Source organism: Dryobates pubescens, chromosome 4 (assembly GCF_014839835.1).
Source record: "Dryobates pubescens isolate bDryPub1 chromosome 4, bDryPub1.pri, whole genome shotgun sequence".
In the NCBI taxonomy this organism is placed as follows: domain Eukaryota; kingdom Metazoa; phylum Chordata; class Aves; order Piciformes; family Picidae; genus Dryobates; species Dryobates pubescens.
In genome coordinates this window covers 13,041,012-13,066,418 of record NC_071615.1, presented here as the reverse complement: position 1 = coordinate 13,066,418, position 25,407 = coordinate 13,041,012, and the positions used below count along the sequence as shown (strand labels likewise).

General features: G+C 41.9%; 1 protein-coding gene across 1 annotated transcript in view; it reads right to left on the bottom strand.

Annotated features, from left to right (window-relative positions):
• Positions 1-25,407, bottom strand: part of LOC128897188 (uncharacterized) — an 84,466-nt gene that overhangs the window by 5,698 nt on the left and 53,361 nt on the right. The window contains exons 46-65 of the mRNA XM_054161252.1: positions 24,911-25,118; positions 24,231-24,394; positions 22,699-22,811; positions 21,894-21,975; positions 21,237-21,374; positions 20,393-20,555; positions 19,568-19,689; positions 18,370-18,510; positions 16,824-16,997; positions 15,845-16,006; positions 14,565-14,729; positions 13,459-13,624; positions 12,454-12,638; positions 11,767-11,859; positions 11,280-11,484; positions 10,159-10,346; positions 2,510-2,607; positions 1,995-2,179; positions 798-1,143; positions 302-492 (exon numbers count right to left, since the gene is read on the bottom strand). Coding sequence (XP_054017227.1) covers positions 302-492; positions 798-1,143; positions 1,995-2,179; positions 2,510-2,607; positions 10,159-10,346; positions 11,280-11,484; positions 11,767-11,859; positions 12,454-12,638; positions 13,459-13,624; positions 14,565-14,729; positions 15,845-16,006; positions 16,824-16,997; positions 18,370-18,510; positions 19,568-19,689; positions 20,393-20,555; positions 21,237-21,374; positions 21,894-21,975; positions 22,699-22,811; positions 24,231-24,394; positions 24,911-25,118 — 3,289 coding nt within the window. The remainder of the gene's footprint in view (positions 1-301; positions 493-797; positions 1,144-1,994; positions 2,180-2,509; positions 2,608-10,158; positions 10,347-11,279; positions 11,485-11,766; positions 11,860-12,453; positions 12,639-13,458; positions 13,625-14,564; positions 14,730-15,844; positions 16,007-16,823; positions 16,998-18,369; positions 18,511-19,567; positions 19,690-20,392; positions 20,556-21,236; positions 21,375-21,893; positions 21,976-22,698; positions 22,812-24,230; positions 24,395-24,910; positions 25,119-25,407) is intronic.

Genomic DNA, 25,407 nt, shown 5'->3' with positions numbered 1-25,407 from the left:
AGGCTTCCCTCTTTGCTCTTGCAGTTTGGACAAGGTAAGCCTGCTGCAGAACAGGGATTCACAAACAGGGTTTGGGGTCGGGCATTGCATTTGCCCCCTTTCTATCTGCTTCACTGCATTGAAACAGTAGCAACCCAGGTTAAACACTTGCTGTCCTCTGGAGTGGGACATTCCATGCTTCAATTGGCAATGGCTGGGAAAGCCAAGGGCCGTTTCCAGGGTGTGTATGAATGCAGGTGCTAATTCAGAGACAGAGGAAAAAAACCTACCAGCTGACAAGAGCTGTATGATCCAGACTCACCATGGTGCCAGCCAGCCAGAGTGACAGTACAGAGATCATACTGGAAGTCACAAGAGACAGAAACTCCTTTCTGGTTAGACACTTCTATTTTACTGGCTGCTCTCCTTGAATTAGTGGTATTCTTTTCAAGGGATTGATCCAGTAGTTGACAGTTCTCTTCTGTAAAGTTGTACATCTTGGATATCTGTTTTCAAATGAAAATGCATTTTCAAATGCATCACAATAGAAGTTCAGTGACAGGCAAGGTCAGTCTGGGTTTGCAGGTGGGAGGGGATCCACCTTGCTCAGCTCGTAGTTTTGGGATTAAGTACCACTGAAACAGTAAGTACCCCAGGTTGTTCTCCAGACCTCTCTAACTGCTGTTCTCTTCAACCATGTAAGTGGACAGCTGAAGAGTTAAGTGAGCCTTACTTAAGTACCCAGAGAGCAAAAAGGCAGCCCTTGAGTTAAAACTTGTTTGTTTAGGGCTGTTCTTTCCTGACTAAAAAGTGGTTACATTCTGGCACTTATATCTGAGAGGTGTTCAGAGCTATATTTTGAGGACTCGCATTTTGAAGACTTTTGGGGTTGGTTCTTTTGTTTTGGGTTGAAGGTAATTTCTGCCCTGGCAAGGAATAATGTTTGATTTTCCCTTCCTACCTTCAGTCTTGGGTAGATACTGATCACGGTCTGGTTCATCTCCACATAGAGTGACCTTGAGTTACTAGTTTCTTCATTTAGTATTACAGTGAAAGTATTGTGAACAAAATCCTTGGCAAGAAGCACACTGCACTTTGATGGCAAGTCATAAATTTTCCCATCAAAAGTCATAAGATGCTTGGTTCCCATTAACATCGCATGATCTAGAGGACAGTATGTCAGAAGAAACATCAGTGAGTTTTCTACAGAGCAGTAAGTGCTGTGCTGCGACTTTCATATTCTAACACAGTTTCTGGATGAAATAATTTCTGAAACTATTACTACAATTTAATTAGCTACAAGTTACTCTGCAACAAAAATCTCATGCTGCTTGGCAGTCAATTTTAAGCACACACCATATACACATTATACATTCCCTGGCAGAAAACAGCAGGAACACTAAGTGTCTAAAAAAACCCAACAGCCCTGCCAAACCAAAAGCATCAGTCACAGTCCAGGAAGCCCTGCTGCTGCATCACTTAAGACCTATTTCAGTGTCCTCCATTGTGTCTTGCCTACTGGGAAGCCTTTTAAAATGGCCATTATCTCTAAGGGACAGCTGGGACTGATAATGCAGTCCCTGCTTTTTCAGGTCCTACTGTCCCCGCAGTTTTGGTAGGGCTGAACCTTTTCATCCTAAAGTCAACAGAAGTGACATCACCAGTTCCAAAGTACAGACAAAGCCAACCAGACACAGGGCCACCAGGGATGACTAGCACTGAATTACAGTGTCAGCACACAAGAGCACGCAGGTAAGACAGGTAAATGCCACCTGCTGATTTCTAGGCTCAGCAGTAGGAAGTGTAGGGAGTGGCAAAGTTTGCCTGAACATTGACTAGAGGAGTGTTTATTTCATGTCAGCTTTACCTGAAGTGCTGACATACATACAAGTAGTCTTCTACAGGAAACACTACATAAACAGTTTATGGGGAAATTATTAATTAGCAACCATTTCTGTAAACTACTATTCCAAATACAATGTCCAAAACCAAAGCAGCACTCTGAAAGGGCTTACACTCAAAGGGGCTCTCCATCATCCTCCGTTTGAATCTGTAATATTCTGCAATGATGTTGATTCTGTAGAGGTCTTGGAGAGGCCTGATTAGCCTTTCTTCAATGAGATAATTAGTCATCTTTGCCAGATCCAGGGAGCAGGCTGCTTTAGGTAGCACTGGCAATTTTACTGCCACTGAACAGTTCCTGTAGAATACAACCAAAAGAGTATGTGCCCTTGTCTGCCAAGCTGATGAAGCGCAGTGCTTTATTGTTAGAAATGGGCAGTCGGGTTAGATTGGCAAAGCAAAGGCACACAGAGGCCAAGAGCTGCAACACACCGTGCCATGTAAGGCACCGTTACTGCTACTGTGTGCTGCTGAGGAGCTGCCTTTGAAATGCAGCACGATGATGCCAAGTGCTCAAAGCAAAGACTGGTCAGGTAGTTATCCACAACCAGCATACAAGCCTAATTATGCACATAGTCATTTAGACCCCTACTTGGCAGCAGGGATCCTGCAAGAAAGCAGCACTTACCTGGATGAAAAATTGTAAAGATTGAGTAAGGGCTTCCGGATCTTGCTTACAGCTCTAGAAAACATGGCCTCTGCCCACCTGAGCATCTGCTGTGTAGTCTATTGGAGAACCAGAAAAGAAGATACAAAACTGACTTTGGTATGGCTTCAGGGCAGGGTCAGTACCTGATAATGAGTTTTGAATCGATAGCTGGTGAAATAGCACTTTAGTCTCTCTTGCATTTGTCACTTGCCTGACAACATTTTACCACTTGGCAGTTAATATCCAGAGGACAGACACTAGTCACTAGAGCAACAAATAACAGACAGAAATGTAGCCTTCCTAAAATAACATTACTTAAAGCATACCAATACTTCACTGAGTTAATGTGCTTCAGGAGCTTACAAAGAATTGATATCTTTGCTAATACAAATTGGTGTCATGATGTATCCTTTATGCTCTTCACTTCAACCAGAGGAGCCCAAACCTAGCCATGCCTTATTTGCTGGAATGACAATCCCTCCTCTCCATGGGAGAAAAGCAAAAGCTACATAAATTACAGATTAGTACTGCTGTGATTTCAAGCAGAACTGGTAAAACTATTTCTCCTGTGGCTGGAAAAGCAGTTTTACTGCTTTCAAAGCAGGGCAAATCATTCAGGAACGGCAAATAAGCTGTGCACAACCTTGTTATGTGGAAAGATAACCATATGTGGTCGTTTGAGGCTGTGCCTTTAAGAACAAACACTGCTGGAACACACTGGCTAATGTTTTTGGTACTAGAACCAAAACATTCTGATATTCTAAACTAATTTCATTGGTTGATAAACAAAAATTCAGCTTTAGATTGTGAAGCGGTTGGAAAATTTTCTCCTCAGTTCAGTTCGGTTTGGGAGTTGGGGGAGTTTGGTGTTTCAGCCTGTTCTCCCTGCCTGCTTCTTCTGCGAACTGCTGGACTTGGCCTTCAGATAAGCAAACACTAATCCTGCATGGGCTTTTGAAGCTTGCTAACAACTCTTTTCCTTAGTAACTTGCCTTTCTCTCTCTCTCTAACCCCTTTTTGGGGAAAAAGGGAGGTAAAGGGGGGAGAGAGGGGGTTCCAAAGAGGGGATCCCTCCCTGAGGGAGGGATTTTTGTTGTGTTATTTGTCTTTGCTGTGTATTTCTGTGTATATATTGTAAATACCTGTATATATCGTGTTATATATAACCTGCTTTCCATATATGCTTGTAAATATATAGCTTTTGCTCTTCGACTGAGTTAGCTGTGGTTTCTTACTCTGTGGAGGAGGGAGAGCTAAGCCCTCTCTCAACCTACCACATTTATTGGCGCCCAACGTGGGGCTTGCTGACAAATTAGTTTGATTTATTGCTTGCTTAAGTCGAACGAGCAAACATGAAGGTGTTTTGGCTTTTTGAGCGTCTGTTCTTCTCGGTCTTTGGTGTATTGATCTACAAGTATTGCCTGGGTATGATTATCGATAAGATAGGTAAATATATAATGCAAAAATTATATTTGTGGTTTAAGTACAAGATTCGGCTTCTGTATGATCAGTGCCTGGAATTCTTTTATGTTAAAAAGTACAGGAATGTTACATCTAGCACACTCCCTATTGAGATAAAAGAGTTTAAGATTCCGCTCGGTGAAAGGGTAATTTTAAGTGATGGCTGGGATCCAAAGCTGATTTTCTTGATGTGTGTAGTCCTGCTGATGATGATAATTAATGTGTATTTGTTGGTAGCACTGTACCGGGAGAAAAAAGTGTCCAAGGCATGTTTTGTTATAAAACGGAGGGTTAAGAGACGAAAACGCCACCCTAGCTCTGTTTCAGGAACATCCAGTGAGGATGATAATGGAGAATCTGTGTCAGTTAAAGATAAAGCTAAAAAGTCAATCGGCAAGGCAGCTCTGAATAGCACTGCTAATGATTCTGGCAAGCAGCCAGGGGCTGCAGTTGCCCCAAACATGGCGGCTCCTGTGTCCCAGGCAGCCACCATTAACGAGGCAAAGTCATTTCCTCCTTCTTCCATGGCAGGAGCGGAAGCGTCCTCCAAAGCAGCTAATCTGTCTCAAAGCTTATCAGCTTCTGATAATAAGGCAGCTGGAAACCCAAACACAGCTCCAGTAAAGCAAGTAGCAGTTTTAACAACAAGGAAGGGTAAGACTAAAGCTGATTCAGGAGCTGACGGGGATGCACAGCAAGGTTCTTCTGCTGGGGAGGAAGAGAAAATCTGTCTTAAAAATATAGCTGAGTTATTGAGATCATCAGAGGATCGAGATGCATCTCTTGGTAGGACAGCAGCTAGTGGTGGTGCTTCTCAGCTTAAAGGGATCCTTGAGAGGTTGTTGGGACCACAAGTTGAGGAACAGGAGGCAGAGGAGCAAGAACAAGATGACATAACCGACTGCTCTTCACCCCGGGAGGAGCTTAGAAATGTAAGAAAGGACTATCTCAGAGCAGATAAGGAGCCAGTTCTCGCTTGGCTTGGTAGATGCTATGATACAGGTGCTCCAGCTCTAATGGTTGGAGACAAGTCAGCAGCCCAGCTAGGAACTCTCTCAAAGGATAATGGAATAGATAGACATCTAGGCAAGGCTCTCGGTAAGGTTAATCTGTGGATACGCCTTCTAATGGCGGTTCTCATGAGATACCCTTCCCGAGATGATCTTCCATGGAATCCTAAGCCCTGGACTACCATAGATGAGGGAATCAAGCGTCTGAGAGAATTTGCTGTTAGAGAGGTACTCTATGGTGAACATGAATCTCTGAATCCTGATGATGTTCCTGTAGGAAATGGTCTTACTAAAAAGCTCATCAAGCTTGCTCCTTCTAATTATGCAAACATTCTGGCAAGCAGAATTGTAGCAAGAAATTATGGTGGAGCTCCTCTTACGGTTGGCCAATTCACTGATCAATTGAGACAATTGGATGATAGCATGACACGTGTTTCTTTGGTTTCAGCCATTGAAACTCTGTCTGGAAAACTGGAGAATTGCATGAAAGAGCTGAAGGATGAATTTAAAAACACCATCTCCCAATTGGCACAAAGAGATGATTCCAATTCTTCCTCCAGGTGGGTACAGGTTTCATCTGTGAGGAATAGACATCCTCCAAGGAGGTCATTCCAAAACAGATCAAACCAAAACAGACCACCAAGGCAGTCACGTAGGACTATTTGGATTACCCTGCGTGATCAGTTTGGTGAGAACATGAACAGGTGGGATGGTCAACCAACTTCTAATCTTTTCAGGAGACTGAGGGAACTGCAAAGTGGCAGAACCCGAGGTAGCAATACCAGAAGGGTAGCTGTTACTTCCACAGTTCCCCAGGACAACTCTAGTAGCTCCAACAGTGGCTCCAGTTCTAACACTGCACAGTGTGCTCGTTGCACCTGTGGACATGTTCCCCATAACTAGGGGTGCCCTGCCTCCCGCCAGGGGGAGGAGAGGGGTAATACAGATAACAGAATCTATTGGGATGTGTACATCCAGTGGCCTGGCACTTCACACTTTCAGAAGTACAGGGCCTTGGTTGACACAGGAGCTCAGTGCACCATATTGCCATCAAATTATCAGGGATCAGAGTCCATAACTATTCTGGGAGTCACTGGTGGATCTCAAGAGTTAAGTAAAGTGGAGGTTAATATAAGCTTAACTGGTAAACAATGGAAAAAGCATACAGTTGTGACCGGACCTGATGCACCTTGTATTTTGGGAATTGATTTTCTGAGAGAAGGGCGTTTCAAAGACCCTAAAGGTTACAAATGGGCTTTTGGAGTAGCTTCTGTAGAAATTGATGGACAAAAACTGAAGCTGTCTGCTAGACCTGAGCTTTCTGATGAATCTGCAGTTGTGGGACAACACAAGATTCAGGACATTAAGTTGCCGGTTGCTTCTCGGACTGTGCATCACAGACAATACAGAACCAACCGTGACTCTTTGTTGCCCATTCAGAATCTGATTCGTCAGTTGGAGAGTCAGAAAGTCATCAGCAAAACTCATTCACCTTTCAACAGTCCAGTGTGGCCTGTGCGAAAGCCGAATGGAGACTGGCGTCTGACAGTGGACTACCGAGCCCTGAATGAAGTAACTCCGCCTATGAGTGCAGCAGTACCAGACATGATGGAACTCCAGTATGAGCTGGAATCCAAAGAGGCCAAATGGTATGCTACCATAGACATTGCTAATGCCTTCTTCTCTATTCCCATAGCAGAGGAATGCAGGCCTCAGTTTGCTTTCACCTGGAGAGGAATCCAGTACACTTTCAACAGACTGCCAATGGGCTGGATCCACAGCTCCAGCATCTGTCATGCAGTAATCCATGATGCTCTGGAGGAAGGTGGTGCTCCAGAACACATCCAGTTCATCGATGATATCATCGTCTGGGGTAAAACTGCTGAGGAAGTCTTCGAGAAAGGTAACAAAATCATGGACATTCTCCTGAATGCAGGTTTTGCCATCAAGAGAGACAAAGTGAAAGGTCCTACCACAGAGATCCAGTTTCTGGGAGTGCAGTGGCAGGATGGACGCCGACACATTCCAGTGGATGTGGTAAATAGAGTCTCTACCATGGCAAATCCCACGAACAAGCAAGAAACTCTACGTTTCTTGGGGATAGTGGGATTTTGGAGACTACACATTCCTGGATACAGTCAGATTGTGAAACCTCTGTATGATGTGACTCGAAAGAGGAACAGTTTCCACTGGGGACCTGAACAACAAGCAGCCTTTGACCAGATAAAGCAAGAAGTAGTCCAAGCAGTGGGTCTGGGACCTGTGCGAGATGGTCCAGACATTAAGAACATTTTGTACACGGCTGCAGGTGACAATGGTCCAACCTGGTGCTTGTGGCAAAAAGCTCCAGGTGAGACACGTGGACGACCTCTTGGTTTCTGGAGTCGAGGTTACAGAGGTTCAGAGGCTAATTACACTCCAACAGAGAAAGAGATTCTAGCTGCCTATGAAGGAGTGAAAGCAGCTTCTGAAGTAATTGGAACTGAGTCACAACTTCTCTTAGCTCCCAGATTGCCAGTTTTGAATTGGATGTTCAAAGGCAAAGGTTCCACACCACATCATGCCACAGATTCCACCTGGTCTAAGTGGATGGCCCTGATAACACAGAGAGCTCGAATGGGAAATCTTGAAAGACCTGGTCTGGTGGAGGTGATCTCAAGTTGGCCTGAAGATACCAACTGTGCTAAACCTCCAGAGGAGAGAGTAACTCGTGCTGAGGAAGCTCCTCCTTACAATGACCTTTCTGATGATGAAAAGAAATATGCTTTGTTCACAGACGGTTCCTGTTGTCTCGTCGGGAACAAGCGAAGGTGGAAGTCTGCCGTGTGGAGTCCAACACGCCGAGTTGCAGAGGCGAAGGATGGAGAAGGAGAATCCAGTCAGTTTGCAGAGGTAAAAGCTGTCCAGCTAGCTCTCGACGTGGCTGAACGTGAGAGATGGCCAAAGCTTTATCTCTACACCGACTCATGGATGGTAGCCAATGCTCTATGGGGTTGGCTAAAGAACTGGAAAAAGAATGGCTGGCAGAGGAAAGGAAAACCCATCTGGGCAGCTGAACTGTGGCAAGACATTGCTGATCGAATCGAGAGAATTCCAGTGAAAGTGAGACACATTGATGCTCACATTCCCAAGAGCAAAGCTACTGAGGAACAGCAGCACAACCATCAGGCAGATCTAGCTGCAAGAGTTTCTCAAGTAGACAAGGACTCTGAACTTGATCTCGACTGGAAACACCGAGGTGAGATATTCTTAGCTCGGTGGGCTCACGATTCGTCAGGACATCAAGGCAGAGATGCAACATACCAATGGGCTCGTGACAGATCCATAGACATTTCCATGGATGCCATCACACAAGTCATCCATGACTGTGACATTTGTGCTGCTATTAAGCAGGCAAAGAGAATTAAGCCCTTGTGGTATGGTGACAGATGGTCCAAATACAGGTATGGTGAAGCTTGGCAGATTGACTACATCACTCTACCACGTTCTCGTTCTGGTAAGCAGTACGTGCTTACTATGGTAGAGGCAAACACTGGATGGCTGGAAACTTACGCAGTCCCACATGCAACTGCACGCAACACCATTCTCGGTCTGGAGAGACAGATCCTGTGGAGACACGGAACTCCAGAGAGGATTAAGTCAGACAACGGAACTCACTTCAAGAACAACCTTGTAAAGAGCTGGGCAAAAGAGCACGGTATTGAGTGGATTTTCCATATTCCTTACTATGCACCAGCTGCAGGGAAGATTGAACGCTACAACGGTTTGTTGAAGACCACTCTCAAAGCCATGGGAGGTGGATCTTTGAAAAACTGGGAGAAACATTTAGCACAAGCAACCTGGCTGGTGAACAGTAGAGGTTCAGTGAACCGAGCTGGACCTGCACATTCTGATCTGCTACAGAAAATAGAAGGTGATAGAGTTCCTGTTGTTAGGGAAAAGAATCTGTTAGGTAAAACTGTTTGGGTATTTTCGCCCTCAGGAGAGGCTAAACCTGTCCGAGGGGTGGTTTCAGCAGAAGGTCCGGGTCACACTTATTGGGTAATGCAAGAGAATGGTGAAATTCAGTGTATTCCACAAAGAGATTTAACTTTAGCTGAGAGAGTTTAATTTCAGAATGTTGTACAGCTACAGCGCGTCCAAAGGAAAGAGTCCCTGAGGAATCTACGGTGCACGAACCCTGAGAACCCTGAGAGCCCTGAGTCAACTGAGAGTCCCTGAGTCCCTGTTTCCCTTTTTCTTCGCTTCGTCTGCGGAGAGACAAACTGTTTTCCATTTTCTTGATTTTGGATTTTCTTGGACTTCTGAATCATCTACATCTGAGTATAGCTGGAATGGACGATGAACTTAACTTACGAACTGTAAATATTGTTCTGGATTGGATGGACAGTACGAACAGCCAATGAAATTGTTTAGAAAGGGGTGGACTGTGGTCGTTTGAGGCTGTGCCTTTAAGAACAAACACTGCTGGAACACACTGGCTAATGTTTTTGGTACTAGAACCAAAACATTCTGATATTCTAAACGAATTTCATTGGTTGATAAACAAAAATTCAGCTTTAGATTGTGAAGCGGTTGGAAAATTTTCTCCTCAGTTCAGTTCGGTTTGGGAGTTGGGGGAGTTTGGTGTTTCAGCCTGTTCTCCCTGCCTGCTTCTTCTGCGAACTGCTGGACTTGGCCTTCAGATAAGCAAACACTAATCCTGCATGGGCTTTTGAAGCTTGCTAACAACTCTTTTCCTTAGTAACTTGCCTTTCTCTCTCTCTCTAACCCCTTTTTGGGGAAAAAGGGAGGTAAAGGGGGGAGAGAGGGGGTTCCAAAGAGGGGATCCCTCCCTGAGGGAGGGATTTTTGTTGTGTTATTTGTCTTTGCTGTGTATTTCTGTGTATATATTGTAAATACCTGTATATATCGTGTTATATATAACCTGCTTTCCATATATGCTTGTAAATATATAGCTTTTGCTCTTCGACTGAGTTAGCTGTGGTTTCTTACTCTGTGGAGGAGGGAGAGCTAAGCCCTCTCTCAACCTACCACACCATACTATTGCCATAAACTACAATAGTTGCTTTTGTGTACCCGCAGTTCACAGCTGAGACTTGAATTTGTAGGCCTTGCTTTCAAACCATTAAAAATGGAGAACTGAATGATACCAACCACATCCACGCCTGCTTTCACAGCTTTTAACGCCACCTGGATTGGTTCCATTAGCCACACATCTTTTACAATCTTGGGTAAAAAAGCCTGGATTTTCTTCATGTACTCTTCTGTCTTCTCTTGCCAAACTTCATCCAGTGGCTTTAAGGTTACATCATAGTAAGCATCCTTCAAAGTTGCTAATGGCTCTGAAGCAAACACATTACATGAAACAAACCTTAGCTAGTATGTTACACAGGGGTGTTTGTTTCCCCACAGCTTCCAGGAAGTGAAGGAGTGACACACAGAACAGGAAAAAGCAGCTTTGTTTTCATGGCAATTAGGCACATTTCTCAGCTGTGTGGGTGGACTTGGGAGAAGCTGAGAGGCATTTTGCTGTAACCCTGATCCACTCATACACCTGACATTATAAATACATGGCTGCTTTCCAAAAGGAAGGTAAGGAATGCTTTGCAATGTGCCACCATCAGAGCTGTGCAGCTCAACCTGCACCTGATGAAGGAATAAGATGACAGTTTGGTCACAACTGATTGCAAACCAGCTATATCAACTAACCCCACCTTTTGAATGAAAAGAAGCTAGAAATAAGTGGCCCAAAAATGAGATTTTAATCTTTTGAGAACTGAAAGTTCTTTCACCTAATTTCAGCTGACCACACTTCTCAATAGTTTCAGTATGGGCCATAGTCCAGCTGAACAGTGGATTAGTGGCTACTTACTGGATAGACTTGGACAAAATAAATCAAGTGAAATCCAATTAGTCCAAGCATTCAAAACTCAAGGATGGATATGAACAGCCCTTTGGGAGGAAATGCTTGCCAGGGAACTGCTGGCAGAAATGCTTCAGCTTAGGAATTAGGGCTCTCTTCTCATCAGATTGAACCCAGACTTGTGTGTCCAAGAGAATTCTCTTCAATGATTTCATTAGAAAGGTGTCACACTGAGGTTACTTAGAGCTTATTGCATCAAGGCTCCCACTTTGTAAACCAAGAGCCAAGGTCAGCACTTTCTGCTAGATCAAAATAGAAACAGTTGTGCTGTGCAGCATTTTTTATACTCAACTTTGTTTTGCCCTGCACTGACATTGTCCTTATTCTCCTTGCTTTGCATGGTTTTGCTTACTTTGCAATTCGTTCTGCATTTGCTGGACAACATCTTGAATTTTATCCAGGTAAACCGGGAGCTTGCTTCTCAGTATCTGCCTGATTCCACTCTGCTTCCACACCTGGGCAACAGCTCTACCCACACTGTGGAGGAATCCTGCTACCTTCTGCAAGGCTACTGAAGGCCAGTCAGCTGCTTCAGACAGAAAATCAATTTGCTGTACCTACAGTGGTTCCCCAAAAAGAAGAAATACCAAAATACACAGTGATCACAAACCAAGTTTTGACTTCATTCCAAAGCAGTTCTGAACGCCTCAGTGTTGCTGCAGAGCTATAGGATCTTAACCATGAAACATGCTTTTGGTCTACATGTGAATTGGAAGTTAGCACAGGATTAGCCAGGTAAATGTTTGAGCTAAAGGAAACAAATGGATGCGATACAATGGCTTTTAATTAAAACAGCATGAACATTTCATGGTGCTTTCATAGATGATGCAGATACATACTGATCTCCTGAATCTCCACATATATCCCTCAAACTTCTTAATCTTCTCCATCAGTTTGGCTTTCAGAAGGCTCCCAATTTCATTAAGTTTGTGCTGTGAGAAGACGAATAAAACCCTTGAATTTATGATTCAGAATTGCTTGTGCTGTATTGTTTGTACTAGTTTAAATGCCAGCAAAGATGCACAGTGACCTCCCATTTCTCAGGGGAAATTACTTCTGTGTTCTTCAGGGAATAGAAGTGGGAACAGAAGAGCCTAAGGATAAAGAACCAAAAAGCCTCTTCCAAGCAGAGTATGTGAACCCTGTTGGCAGTAAAAGCACTTTCAGGAGTTCTACTTTTGGTTTGGTAACCAAAGTGCTAAGCAGCCCTGGCACGGTACTAGTGCTCTCACTTTATTTACCCTTTAGGGTAAGGGTAGGGATACACCTTTAGGAAGGGTCCCCTATTTTCTAGGCTTTCTAGGTATGGCTCCACTTTTTTTATTCTCAACACATTATCTTTTCACACCTAAGTGTAAAATGCTGTTATTATGACTTCAAAAACTGTGACATTCTCCCTTTTGTCTGGTTACTCACCAGGTTTCATACCTAAAGCCTACTTGGAAGACGCTCCACCAAAGTGGTAAGATTACACAACAACAACAACAAAAATCACACTGCAATTAACTGCCACTGAAGGGTCTTACCTCAGCCTTAAGAACTGGATCCCCACATCCATGAGCTAGAAAATTCAAGCTTCCATTAGCAGCTGCTAGAGTCATTTGTGCCATGTTTTCTTGCCTTTCACCGTTAATGTTGAGATAGGTGTTAACAGCAGCCATCTGTTGCCCATCAGTACAAGCACTGACTTCCATTCCTTCTTCCAAATCCCCTCAGAGAATGAAAAGAGAAAGCTTAATCTACAGAGATAGCACTGATAGACATTGTTTCAAAGCCAGTTTTTTAATTACTTAGCTGATCAATCAGCATCAGTACGTTGTTTGTGGGGAAAAAGCAAGGAGATAAACAGGAAACAATTAGATCAGTGCCACTGATTTTTCTGGTGTGGCTTGTGAACAATTCACAAATACAGATTTGCTGCTGCAAAGGAAGCAGGGCATTGTGTTAATAATTAAGTCCAAGGGACTTATAGGCTCTTTTCTGTGCATCACAACAAAACACTCGCAGTTAACTGTAGTTATCTAAAATGTAGGCACAGTCTGAGCCAACAGCACTGTTTCCTCAGACAGTCAGAACTGCAGAGGATGATCTGTCTCAGCATTGGGCAGAATCAGCCTCTGGAGGTGCTTCTCTCTTCCTTTCATTGAAATCGGAATGTAATGATTAAACAAGGCACACAACTTTCAGTTGGCTAAATCAAGATTAAATGAATCCTGTCTCTGATCACCGTATGTTATAATCCTTCCCTAGGTAGTTACCATACCAATGTCTCCTGAACTGGTCTCTATATAACAAGTTTTAAGCTTTGTCTTTTCACTATCTGAAAGACTACAGCTTTAATCACCAGGGAACTGAGCTAGCTTGGCACTAGGGGGACACAGCCTTTTTTCCTGCCTCTTCATACCTTCATACAGCTGTGAACCACAGAGTATCTCAAGTTGGAAAGGGACCCATAAGGATCCTCAAGTTCCTTGCAGAAGTACCTAAAACTAAATCATATGAGTAAAAGCGTTGTCTGTGAAGGTACATACCTTTCAAGTACCCTATGTAGTACTGAACACACTCCTTTCCTGTAGAAGCAGCTACTTTTACTTTGTCCTTCTGATCAATAAACCCCTCCAGCAGGATTTGGCTCTGAACAGATGTGGAACTAGCAGTTCCTGTCAGGCCTAGCCAAATATCTTCAAAAGCTTTCAACTGCAGCCATAAAGGAAAAACATTTATTCAAAGCCACCATGCAGAATGAATGAACACTCAGAGATGATGCTCAAGTACCAGCACTTCCCATATGAGGGCAAGTAGTGAGGGAGATGTCTTCCAGTGCCTGTGCACTACAGGAGTGACAAGTGGTAGGATGATTGGCTCAAGAGCTGAATGACTGGAGAGCACAGGGCTTGTCCACAGAATTTTACCGGTAGCAGCAAAAGAAACATACTCTAACAGTCAGTTCCCTATGAGGCTGATGATTTGTGCCATTTATTCCAAAACAAAGAATACAGATGGCCCTGGTAGAGCAGCTGATACTTCTCTTATCTCCTTTCTTTCTAAACAAAGAGGGGAAAATAATTCAGCATTTGTCTTAGCCTATTACTAATTCAATCATCAGCTTTACCTTATTCATTTTATAGAAAATTAAGAGCAAATGCAAAAGAGAGGGAGAGAGAAAAGGGGAGAGATTTGCCTCAGGATGAGCAACATATTCACTGCTCTTTATCTTTGAAAGGCCATTTCTTTTCTCTGCTAAATGATACTTTGTATGAGTTTCACATATTGTTTCCCTCTTTTATTTCTGGTTTTGTTGGGGGCTTGTTTTGTTGTTGTTGTTGTTATTTTTTGCTATGGTGCAAAAAGCAGCCAGCCAGGCAAGCTTCAGCTACAGCTCATATACAGTCACTGTGTTTGTCACTGAGCTCCACAAATAACTCATGTTGGTGCCTTCCTTTCTCTCTTGCTCATACTGCATGCATATCGCATAAGTGCTCCTTTAATAACTGAACTAAAGTAACCAGCAGTACCTTCAAGCTGCCTGCTGCTTTAGTCACTGGCTACACCTGAGTGGTTTGGATGACAGATGGCAATAGGCCTTTACAAACCAAACCCAGACCCCCAGTGCCACCAAAAGAAAAGAAAAACTCACTTCAATTTCCAGAGTATAGTTCTTCACATCAGCAGTGCTCTGATTTCTTAAGGATATTCCAATTAACCCCTCATCTCTCCCATGATCAGCAAGGTGGAATCTGCCCTCTGATTGCAAAATGATGTCATCTTTGTTGAGCTGGTGTTTTCCAGAGAAAACAATTACCTGAGTATGAACAGGAAGGGTATTAAAGGCTAATTCCTACATGGAAGTGCGCTCTGCCTAGAGTACTAAGAGGTTGTTGTTATTAGCTTCTCAAGAAGTTACACAATGAAGTGATGAACTAAACTTGGGAGTTTCACGTGCTCCTTTTCATAGTACGTCTCACCCAATTACATTTAACAAACCATGTTCAGTGATTACCGCCTCAGGCAAGATGAACAGCCAGAATATAACTCTATTTTATTAAAACAAGTCCATTTTTTGTGTCTCATACCCCTCAACTACTCTAGCTAGGCATTTTGACGTGTGCCTTTGAGGAAAAGGGTCCAGAAGAAGACAAAGGCACTTGATTTTGAAATGACACACACATACTTTCTTTTTTTTTAATATTGCAAACAGGCTCTAACACATCTTGGTCTTGGAAGAAGATTTCACTGGCATCAAAATGTGGCTGCTGTTTCCCATTGCTAACAGGGTGTGACCTGCTCTGACAGTAAACAAAGAAACCAAATGAGATGTGTTTTAGCCATGAGGAACTGGGAAAAGACCACATTTATTACAAGATTTAAGTTTTGGTCTTGTGAATATCTCTATAGGCAACTCTGGGTCAATTGTGCACCTAAGGAAGGTGAAGGATGGGTCTTTGGTGTGTATGTGTAATAGAAAAATAAATGATGATATAAGGTGCACTGAGGTTCAAAAATCCATCAATATCAGTGGAGCAACCATAAAAAAACACAAAACCAAAACCAAACAAACAAAACACAGTAAACATTTCCCTACAGGGGAAAGAAACCACTTCTTTCCTCTCTAGTTTTGTTTTTAATCACTTATGAGCCTGTTTTGATACCATGCAGAAAGAAGAAATTAAAAGACCTTTGACAGAGGAATAGGAAAGAAAGAACATGGAAGAAGTGAAAGTGTTTTCAACTGCAGCAGGACCTAAGGAATACACTGCAATGGCAAACACAACCTTTCTGCCTCCCTTCAAAAGACAGTGCTTATTTAGGCTTCCTTCAGTTACAGAAGCATGGCAGTTCTCAGTGAAAGACACAGCTGAGGAAAACTGAGTCTCCAACAAAAGGGAAGTAGATTCACTATGTTTATGCGAGACTCACATTTGGAAGGTCACAGAACTCAAAGCCCATGTAATAGTCCAGCCAAGATGAGTAGTTTGTTTCTATTTTACCCAGAATCTTCTGTTTGGTGCATGAGGAGAAGAAAATGTTTTCCAGAATAGCTTCTAACTGCAACTTAACAGGATACAAGAATCGATTTATCTGCAATGAATCAAGAAAACAAAGTTAGACTACAGACACACCTCTGTGTCCACTCATCCCAGCTCTCCACCTTGTCCTGTCCTCCTGATGGTTTTACTCCAGTAGCTTAAGGGTTTCAATCTAATACTTCCTAAACATAGCTTGATGTCACTTGACAATGTTCTGGCTTACCAGCACAGGATGGTCCCCATCCTACAGAATTACCATGGTAACAAATTTATGGCAGAAGTGAGGCCTCCAGTTTAGAAGAACTTTTTTGCTTTTTACCTTTAACTATACTAAATTTAGCTTTCTTCCTGTGCACCGAAATTGTGGCCTTATTGTGGCCTTTCAGTATCTTAAGGGGGCCTAGAAGAAAGCTGGCAAGGGACTTTTTCCAGTGTCAGGTAGTGATAGGACAAGGGGGTATGGAACAAAAATAGAAATGGGTAGATTCAGGTTGGATGTTAGGAAGAAGTCCTTCACCATGAGGGTGGTGAGACACTGGAACAGGTTCCCCAGGGAGGTGGTAGAAGCCTAATCCCAGGAAGTTTTTAAGGCCAGGCTGGATGTGGCTCTGAGGAACCTGATCTAGTGTGAGGTGTCCCTGCCTATGGCAGTGGGGTTGCACCTAGATGATCCTTGAGGTCCCTTCCAACCCTAACAATTCTATGGTTCTATGTAAAAAGTAAAATTAAATCATGGTATTTCACAGGAAGTGGTACTCTACAGAAGCTTTCTTGAAAATCCACTCAAACTTACATATAAAAACTGAATACATTCCCATCTGCTAAAACCAGCTCCCATAAAAACAGTGAGTTAACAGACACCTTCTTACCTCATATGTTAAATTGTGTTTGAATTTTTTATTATCCCAGTTTAGATCTAGATATTCGTTAAACAATGCTGATCTTTGCTCTAGAGACCCACATGCATGCAGCTGTTCCATACCTAATACTCTCTGAAGCTGGAAAAGGGGAAAAAAAACCCAAACATATATATTAGTAATCGTCTAGAAGTTGTGTTCATTATACACTAGAGAAGTGTGCTTTCTGGGGAAAAAAAACCCACAGCACTCTGTGAGAACATCTGAATGGTCTACAGCCATCAAAGACTGCTTCGACGTCTACCACAAACTTTTATGATCAATTATTCTGTCCTGGAAAGCTGCATCCCAAACACAAACATATCTGGCAACACAAAACAGAATCCTTCTGATGTTTTCTTTTTTCTCTTCTGAGACATGAAGAGGTTGGCCTCAAGTGAAAGATTTTCATATAATAACAAATGCTACACCGGTCCCTTCTTAGAACGAAAGACTCATACCTGACCTGAGGAGACTATCATACAGCCACCCCAGGCAGTGACGTTCAGCTTTGATTTATCCTCCAGGGTCAGTTGGATGTCAGCAGGCTGCCCAGCATTTGCTTTGAGCTGCAGCTGAAAGCAGAAGAGAAGATCTTGTTCAGTGAAGCAAGACTTGAACTAGCAGGAAAGCCTGAGGGTGATCAGCAGAATGATCTCCACCCAGTGGAGGAAGAAGGAAACACAATGAAAACTGCGACAGACAAGGTTAAAAGTCCACCAACTCCACAAGGCCAAGGAGCTCAGGGCCTTAAGACAACTACACAAGGAAATTGTACTCTTACAACTGAGGCAAAAAATTCTTCCTCTTAGTGCCTCTGGAAGCTGCATTGGGTCTATCATGCATACCAATAAATGACACCCTGGAATAATGACACTACAAGAGAATTTATGCCTTGGAACATGGCTCTTGTGAAAACAACCTAGGAGCATTCTGTGGCATTGTTGTGAGTTGAACAGAGCACAGCACAGTTTCTTATTGAGCAGAGCTATCAGCCTCAGCAACTGGAGCGTCCTGGCCAACATGGTGCATTTTCAGACAGAAAGTGCTCTGTACTCTTTGATCTTGAAGGATGATTTGTAGAGTTCTTTTCCCCCATATATGCTTTGCATGTGCACCTCACAATTTTATTTCAAAGCCTTTCTAGTCTCACACAGTTTCACTACTGTGTTATTTCCTATACAGTCCCAAACCTGCAGTTTCCTCTACATTGGTATCAAAGGGTTTCTACTTGGTTTTGGCTTTTGTTCATCCCTTTGTGGACAAAATTTGCTTTGTATTCATTGTGGAGCATCGCTGACCAGGCATTTAATTCCTGTGCGAGACAGATATTGTCAGCTAGCAGCAGTTATGCTTAGAAAAGGAATCAATGCTGCTGGTTGGGACACATGGAGATAACAGCACTTGCTGTCCTTGACATTTTTTGGGGATGATGTCTGGTCTTTGAGATGAAAGATGCACTAACAGTACATACAGCATTATAGCTTTGTATTTTGCACTGCTCCCTGCATGACCTCACCTGCTGGTTGTATTTTTTGCCTCTTCTTTCTGACAGGGAATGGAACTCCAGTTGCTTCAAAGTGTAATTAAATGGGTGGGCAACAGTGGCTCTGTAGTTCATACGGTCTCTTCCAAACTTCAGAGAAGACGACACTGATATCTGGATCCATATCAAAAGACACAAAATCAACTTGTGAAATAAAACACCTCCCACATAGTGACTTCAAACATACACCCAGTAGAATTTTCCTGTACCTTTTCCTCAATTATGTGTACAATAAAGTCCTCCTTGCAACAGTGAGGCAAATTATTACTCAAATGAGGACATTCTTGCTATTTGAATTATCTACATGGCACAGCTCAAAGTAAAAGTATCCTCTGTATTTTATTGAAACCATGAAACACAGTGAAGTTTGATGAGGCTTAGGTTTGTCTCATCTTGGGGCACTGTAGGCTCCACTGCCACAGAGTGCAGAGATACAGCTTGCACAGTTGAGGTGCAATAGAAATATATTTGCAGAACCAGGAAGTAAATTCTGTGACGGTGCTGGGAGCAAAATATTTTTGTGGCAACTTAAATAGCAGTGGCATTTAAACAGCTGTGGTAATTTAAGTAGTTGTACAAAAATAAATTCTATACAACTTTTGAAGTAAATTTTGGAATTTTAGGACTTTTAAAATAAATTAAGAAATTGTTTCTTTTGGCAGGCACTGTACAGTAACACATTTTACACATTGCCTTTTACCTTTCCTTTATTCAGACAATGTCATATTCAGCCAAGGTGCTGCATGTCGGATGCATATCTACCTGCAACAGGTAGGTCTTCGTTCTTTTCAGCCTTACACTAATGCTCACACTCATTTCTCTTGGATTTTAGTACTGTCTCCCTAAGCTTCTTTAAAGGTGAGTATCTGTGCTATTCCTTCCACCTACTCTCAAAAGCTCTTCCAGAACCTTGAAGAGTGCTGCTAAGAGCCTCTGTCCAGTGCTCAGAACCATACACATGGGCTGAAAATGCTTCCAACAAGTGCCTCAGTTGCTCATCATTCGCAGTCATGGACTTTCGTACATCTAAGGAGGAGGACAGACTGCCTCCTATTTGAATTCTCTGGCTTGCTTAATGCCTATTTTAACAAGAGAGGAAGAAAACCCAACAAAACAGCTACTTGATATTCTTGTAATTGTGCTGAGATGTATTTGCTCTGGGCTGCTGTACCTGGTCTTTCTCATTCCATGTAACAGTAAGATCGTCCCGGTGACTACGTGATGAGTGTTTCACATATAAGTTGACCCTGGCATGCCATGGGAAAGGGATGGAAAGAGGATGGAAAAGTTCCACTACAAGGGAAAAAAGCAAGTAAGTTTCCCCTGTCACAAATCATGACTGTTATATTCTGATACCTACACCCAAAGCAAATTCCATCAAGAACAGCCTGGAAAGTGATCTTTACAAAGCTCAGCTGAGCTTGCACTTGAAGAGGAACCACTTACAACTCTCAAACAAGTAAGTGCAGTTATTTTCTCTTTTCAGACAGCATAGCGCCAGCACAAGGGTTTCGTACTTCAAGCTATTGGCCAGCATGGCCAGTGCTCCCTGCCATACCCAGTGCAGCAGAGTAACAGTTTACTAGTTGCTGAAAAAAGCCTTAGAAATGGGTGACAATAAAATGGAAAAAAAACCAACCCAAAATTATATCCAAGAGGCACAAAAACATACAAAGAAAGAGGAAAACGGAAAACAAAACCCACAGAAAACCCCAAGACAACAACAGCAAACAAAGAGGGGGGAAAAGAACCACAAAAACTTAACATGAAGTTTTTTTACTCTCCAAATTCAAAGCGATACTCGGGCAACATCCAGAACAAAGCAATCTGTTGGATGTGTCTCTATATACACCTGGTGCAGTGGCTGAAAGAGCAATATGAGACGTGGACCTCAAGGCCTGGATTGAAACCATTTGAATACGCATTCTGAAATCAGATTTCTACATTTTATTTTGCAGTCTGCTATAAACAGCGGCAAAGGACTTGAGAAACCTACCTTGAATGTCATGACCTCCAGGCAACTTTGGGAAGTGTCCAGTGTAAGAGCCTGTTACCTTTACCTCTTTGCCATCCCACAGAGTGATGTGCTTCACCATACGTGTTCTGTTGCCTTTTTGGTAAACTGTCATAAAAATGAGCTGCCCTGGCAGAATTTCTAACTGAAAATAAAAGAGGGGGAAACATGCCAAATCACAAGTTTTCAGAAAAGTTACAAACCTAAGCATGTAATTTTGATGCTATAAAGTCCTGTGGAATACCTTCAGAAATGTGTCTACAGAAAGTCTAGTAGAATGACAGCCCACTGTTTTTGTATATGCAGCTCTTCATTTCTACTTGACTTCACTTCTACAATAAGGCCTGTTCTCACGTAATGGAACATAACTGAGTATCTCCTTAACAACAGACTTTGCTTATTATTTCCTATCTTTTAACTCACAGAATAATCCTTACAACATTATTACAGAATAAATCCAGCAGACAGAGCAAATGATAACATGTGTCTTTGTGACATCTTTTCTTCCTTATTTAGAAGTATGTTGTGCCTGCATAATACAAAAACTGGAAATTAGTCAATTTGTAATCTACTATTTGTCTCATTTCCTGTATTTCCTTTAAACATGCTCTGTCTATAGGAGCCAACAAATCTGAATTCAAACAACAGTTTAAACCACTAATCTACAAATGTTTGCTCATGCTACTGGAGAACATGGGCAAAACGCCTCACAGCAGCTGGAGCTGTATTTGACCTTCATTGCTTGGCAGTCAGCATCCTCAATGTCATACTCGAGGAAGAGGGCAGTCACAGCTTGCCTTTTGCCATCTGAGTTGATGATACAAACCTGGGACATGGTCTGTATTATTTCAATGACATTAGTGTAGCTGGTTCCACTGAAAGTTAGCTTTGCTGTGACACTGAAATCACTTTTTTCCATCCTGAGGTAGAGTTTGCCTTCTGCGTCGCTCATATCATAATTTACCTTTTCAAGTTCGATTAAATAAAAAAAAAATGAAAGGGAAAAAAAAAAAAAGAAAGAAAATCTTGAATACCATGCCTGCACTGTTCACACATTATAGTCCTCAGGACCTGGGAGAGGTCTGTTCACATCATAGAAGGCACAGCTATAACACAGCAAGAACTGAATAATACACATCAGAAATGAGTTTTTATGTGAGCAGGAGTAACTGTGCGGCACTGGACTGGCAAACAACCCTTTTCATACTCCTTGCTCGTCGTTGCTGTGGTGTATTTCTCCACTGCAAACAGCAAATACCCAGATTTGTTTTCTGCCCAGTATCTTGTTTCTTCACAAGCCTGATTAATTAAAAGGAGCCTACCAGAATAAATCCTTTCCAGTAAGCAGGGATTTTAGCATCTCTGAAAACATGAACATCTTCAACAACACAAAGGTTCTAGTTCTAGAAACAATGCAGCTTGACTCCTAAAATGTTAGTCTAATTTGTAGTGATCTATGTGACACAAACTTGCAGATAGTTACCTTAGAAGACATTTCTGCTGCACTGGGGAAGTACTGCAGAAAACAGGGATGGCTCTGGAATGCTTTTATATTCAACTCTTCACTAAAGGGAAGAAATGTACTTTTGTTCAACAACGTTTCAGAAAGCGCATTCTCACTAACAGCACAAGTTCATCTGAGTAATCTCTGAGTCTGCCACAGCTTTCAGAGTTACAAACTGCAGCAGCTTACCCAGATATTTTGCTAGAAACTTAACAAATGTCTGAAATGTTCTAAGATTGAAAATATTACACCTCTTAGACTCAAAAGCCTACAGTTTGGTTTATAACCTATATTAAATATTTCTGCTATACATTATCAGACACTTTGGAAGTAAAGTATTATTCTAGTCATTAATTTCTGTGAAGACCTTAAACAATTTTTGTAAGACAGAAAAATAGAGAAAGTAGCTCAGCAGGCACAGCCATACTGATACCAACTAAGTAAACGAGCAACTCTCCATATTTTCACAAGGTTCAACTGTACCAAAATTTTTTAGTAAGACTGAAGACAGCTGTCTGGCTCAGACCCAGAGCTTTCTGTATTGTTTCACTCTCTGCTACTCTGATGTTATGGGGGCCAGCAAAATGGCAAGCATGGCCCAAGCTATGAGGAAGGGAATCTCTCTGTAGCCCTTGATAAGTATACAGACTGTTTGGTAAGACTATTCACTTCATCAAGGATTGGATATGCATTTCACCAGTGCTTTGGTGACTCAACAGTAACTTTTTCATGGAATCACAGTGGCCTAATGACATTTTTACAGTGCTCAGAATGACCCTTTTACCCTTGCTGGTCTTTTTTCCTACTGATGGTAAAGGAGAAGTTTGTGTTTTGGTCATAGCTCAGCCGCAGAGCTCCTTCAGTTTCATTATCTGTTAGGACTTCTTTAACTGTTACCTGTTGGGAGGTGAAAATAAACAATCACACACCACAGCTTCCACCCAGCATTTCACCTAAACTGAGCACAGTCACAGATTCACAGAGTGGTGGGGGTTAGAAGGGACTTTGCAATCATCTACTCCACCCCTCTGCTAAAGCAGGTTCACGTAGAGCAGGGTGCACAGGAATGCATCCCTTGACTGATGTAAACCCATCTTGACTGAAGTCCATCTTCCAGACAGGCCACCTAGATGCTTTCTAGACCTGAAGCAAAAGCATCAAGAAATGTCTTCCTTTTTTCCTGTCTGTTTCTGTAGCTATTCACCTGCATTACTGACCAATACTAGCCTTACTTTCAACATACCCTTATCTGGCTTAAGTCTAGAGTCACTGGTTCTTTTATAGGTCTCCTCCACTCCTTTTTTTTCTTTCTTTTTTTATTTTTTCTTTATAATGAAACAGATGGAGCGCCACAAATCTTTCACTCCAGAGCATTTTCTTCCTCCCACATCTGCTAGCTCATCTACAGCTTTATCCTGAAACTGCTAAAGAATCCCTCTGGGGAAGATGAGCAAACTCCCAAACTCCAACATCAACACACACTGTGTTTGCCAAAGTGTGAGAGAACAGTAATTTCTGAAGTTCCATGATTACACTCGTGCTTTATACACGAATAAGCTACCTAAACAATTACCGTCTCTGATTTTCTTACTTTCACTCAAACATTTAGAGGCTAGACCACATTTCACTAAAGAATAGAGGGGAAGAAGCAGGTGATATATCTAATACCTTTTAATAAAATGTTGGTATTAAATATTCCCTTGAAGCACTGACACTTAATATGCAGGTTTAATATTGATCAAACATTTATTTTCAGAAAAGTCTCCCTTTAATCTTGTATCCTAGTTACAAATCCTCCTCTTTGAAGATGTGGTGATGGAATACTTGTTCTGTGTATTACTTTTTAAAAGAGAAGGAGACATTTCAACTAATACTTATTTCTCCCAAGGGATGAAAAAGTATAGCCTTTGTTGATCCTATCAAGTAGTTTGGAAGACAAATCTATTTCTGTTTTTTCAACACTCAAGCATTTTAGGTATCTGTTCTACAAATGGTTTATCCATGCCCAGTAATTCTCAAGGTATGAAGAACAGTTTTCTACCAAAAGTCCTTTCTACTTTAGTAAGCTCTATCAGCTAGGAAGTGGCAGTAAATTAATGCCTTCCTGAAATGATTAATCCTGAAATCAGGGATTTCCTTGGAAACAGACTTTTAGCTGTGTACTTGTTAAGGAAGGATTCAGATAAATTGGGCCAAGCTACCTCTCATCTGCATTTCTACAGACCAAGAATAATTCTGCTGAGGCCACTGGAATTGCTTTGGATTCATGCCAGACAATTCTAATCAAAGCACAACAACAGATCTGTGGTTTATTACCTTGAAAAAGAAGGGAAGTCCCAGGTGATGGAGAAGTGATACTGAATGCTTCACCTCTGCCATGAAAAACATACCATATAGATGAAAGCTGGTGTCAACATCCATAGTCACAACTATGTCTTTGTTGTCATACTGGATTTCACAGATAGTCTTGGTTTTGTTATCTAAATATCAAGAACAAAATAGTGTCATTGTGAGGTGCTCATTTTCAAGGAATATCAGTGGTGTCTGCATATAAACAATCCAGCTAGCTTTTGAGTTAAGACATTCATCATGAAAAAGTCATCCATTCAGGATAACAGCAGTTTTGGCCTATAGCTGGAAGACATTTTTTGTGCTCTGTAACAAGGTTTTTTATTGACATTTTATTTGTGCAGCTATCTTGGGGATCACCTTCCTTTACCAGATATTGTACCACATGAGATCTTTCCCAGAATTAAAAGTTCAGCTGTAACTAGTAACAGATGCAGTTGAAGGATGACCATGTTACTTACATACAAGAAAATGTCCCTTTTTAAGTACTACCAGCAAACGGCCAGTTTGTAGCTGTTGACAGAAGAGACTCATTTAGTCAGAAGAGACCTTTAAGATCATCAAGTCCAACCATTATCAGAGCTGATACAGATGTTTCAAACATCCTCAAAGAGCCATATAACCTACAAGGAATGGCAGGTACTTACCTGATTTCTGTAAACTGAACATCAAGTTGATTGCTTTGGGGTAGCCAGATGCCTGTAGTGCCTCACTACTGTGTACACTTTGGCAAAAGATATCCACTTGGTGACCAACATAATAGGAGTTGATTATGTATGTGATTGATGTCTCTCCAGCTGCAATGTGCACGTATCTTTTTCGAGTAGTATTCCTTCCTTGAAAAAACACATCTATCTAAAAAGGGCATGCAGATACACTTTCTTGAAACAACATTTAAATACTACTTCGTTTTAAAACAGAAAACACTTGGAAGTGAAAGTTCTCTCTAGTCTATACTTGTGTAAAAACAAATACAATCTATTTGGTAACAAACAAAATTGTAGCCTTTCATTAAATATCTATGATTTTCTACTATGAAATCCATTCAACTGAATGATTTTCAAACCATGCCAGCCTCCTTCATTAGGTTCTCTTTTACTCTACAAAAACATGACTCCCTTTCTGTTAGAGGTTCTTTGATCCA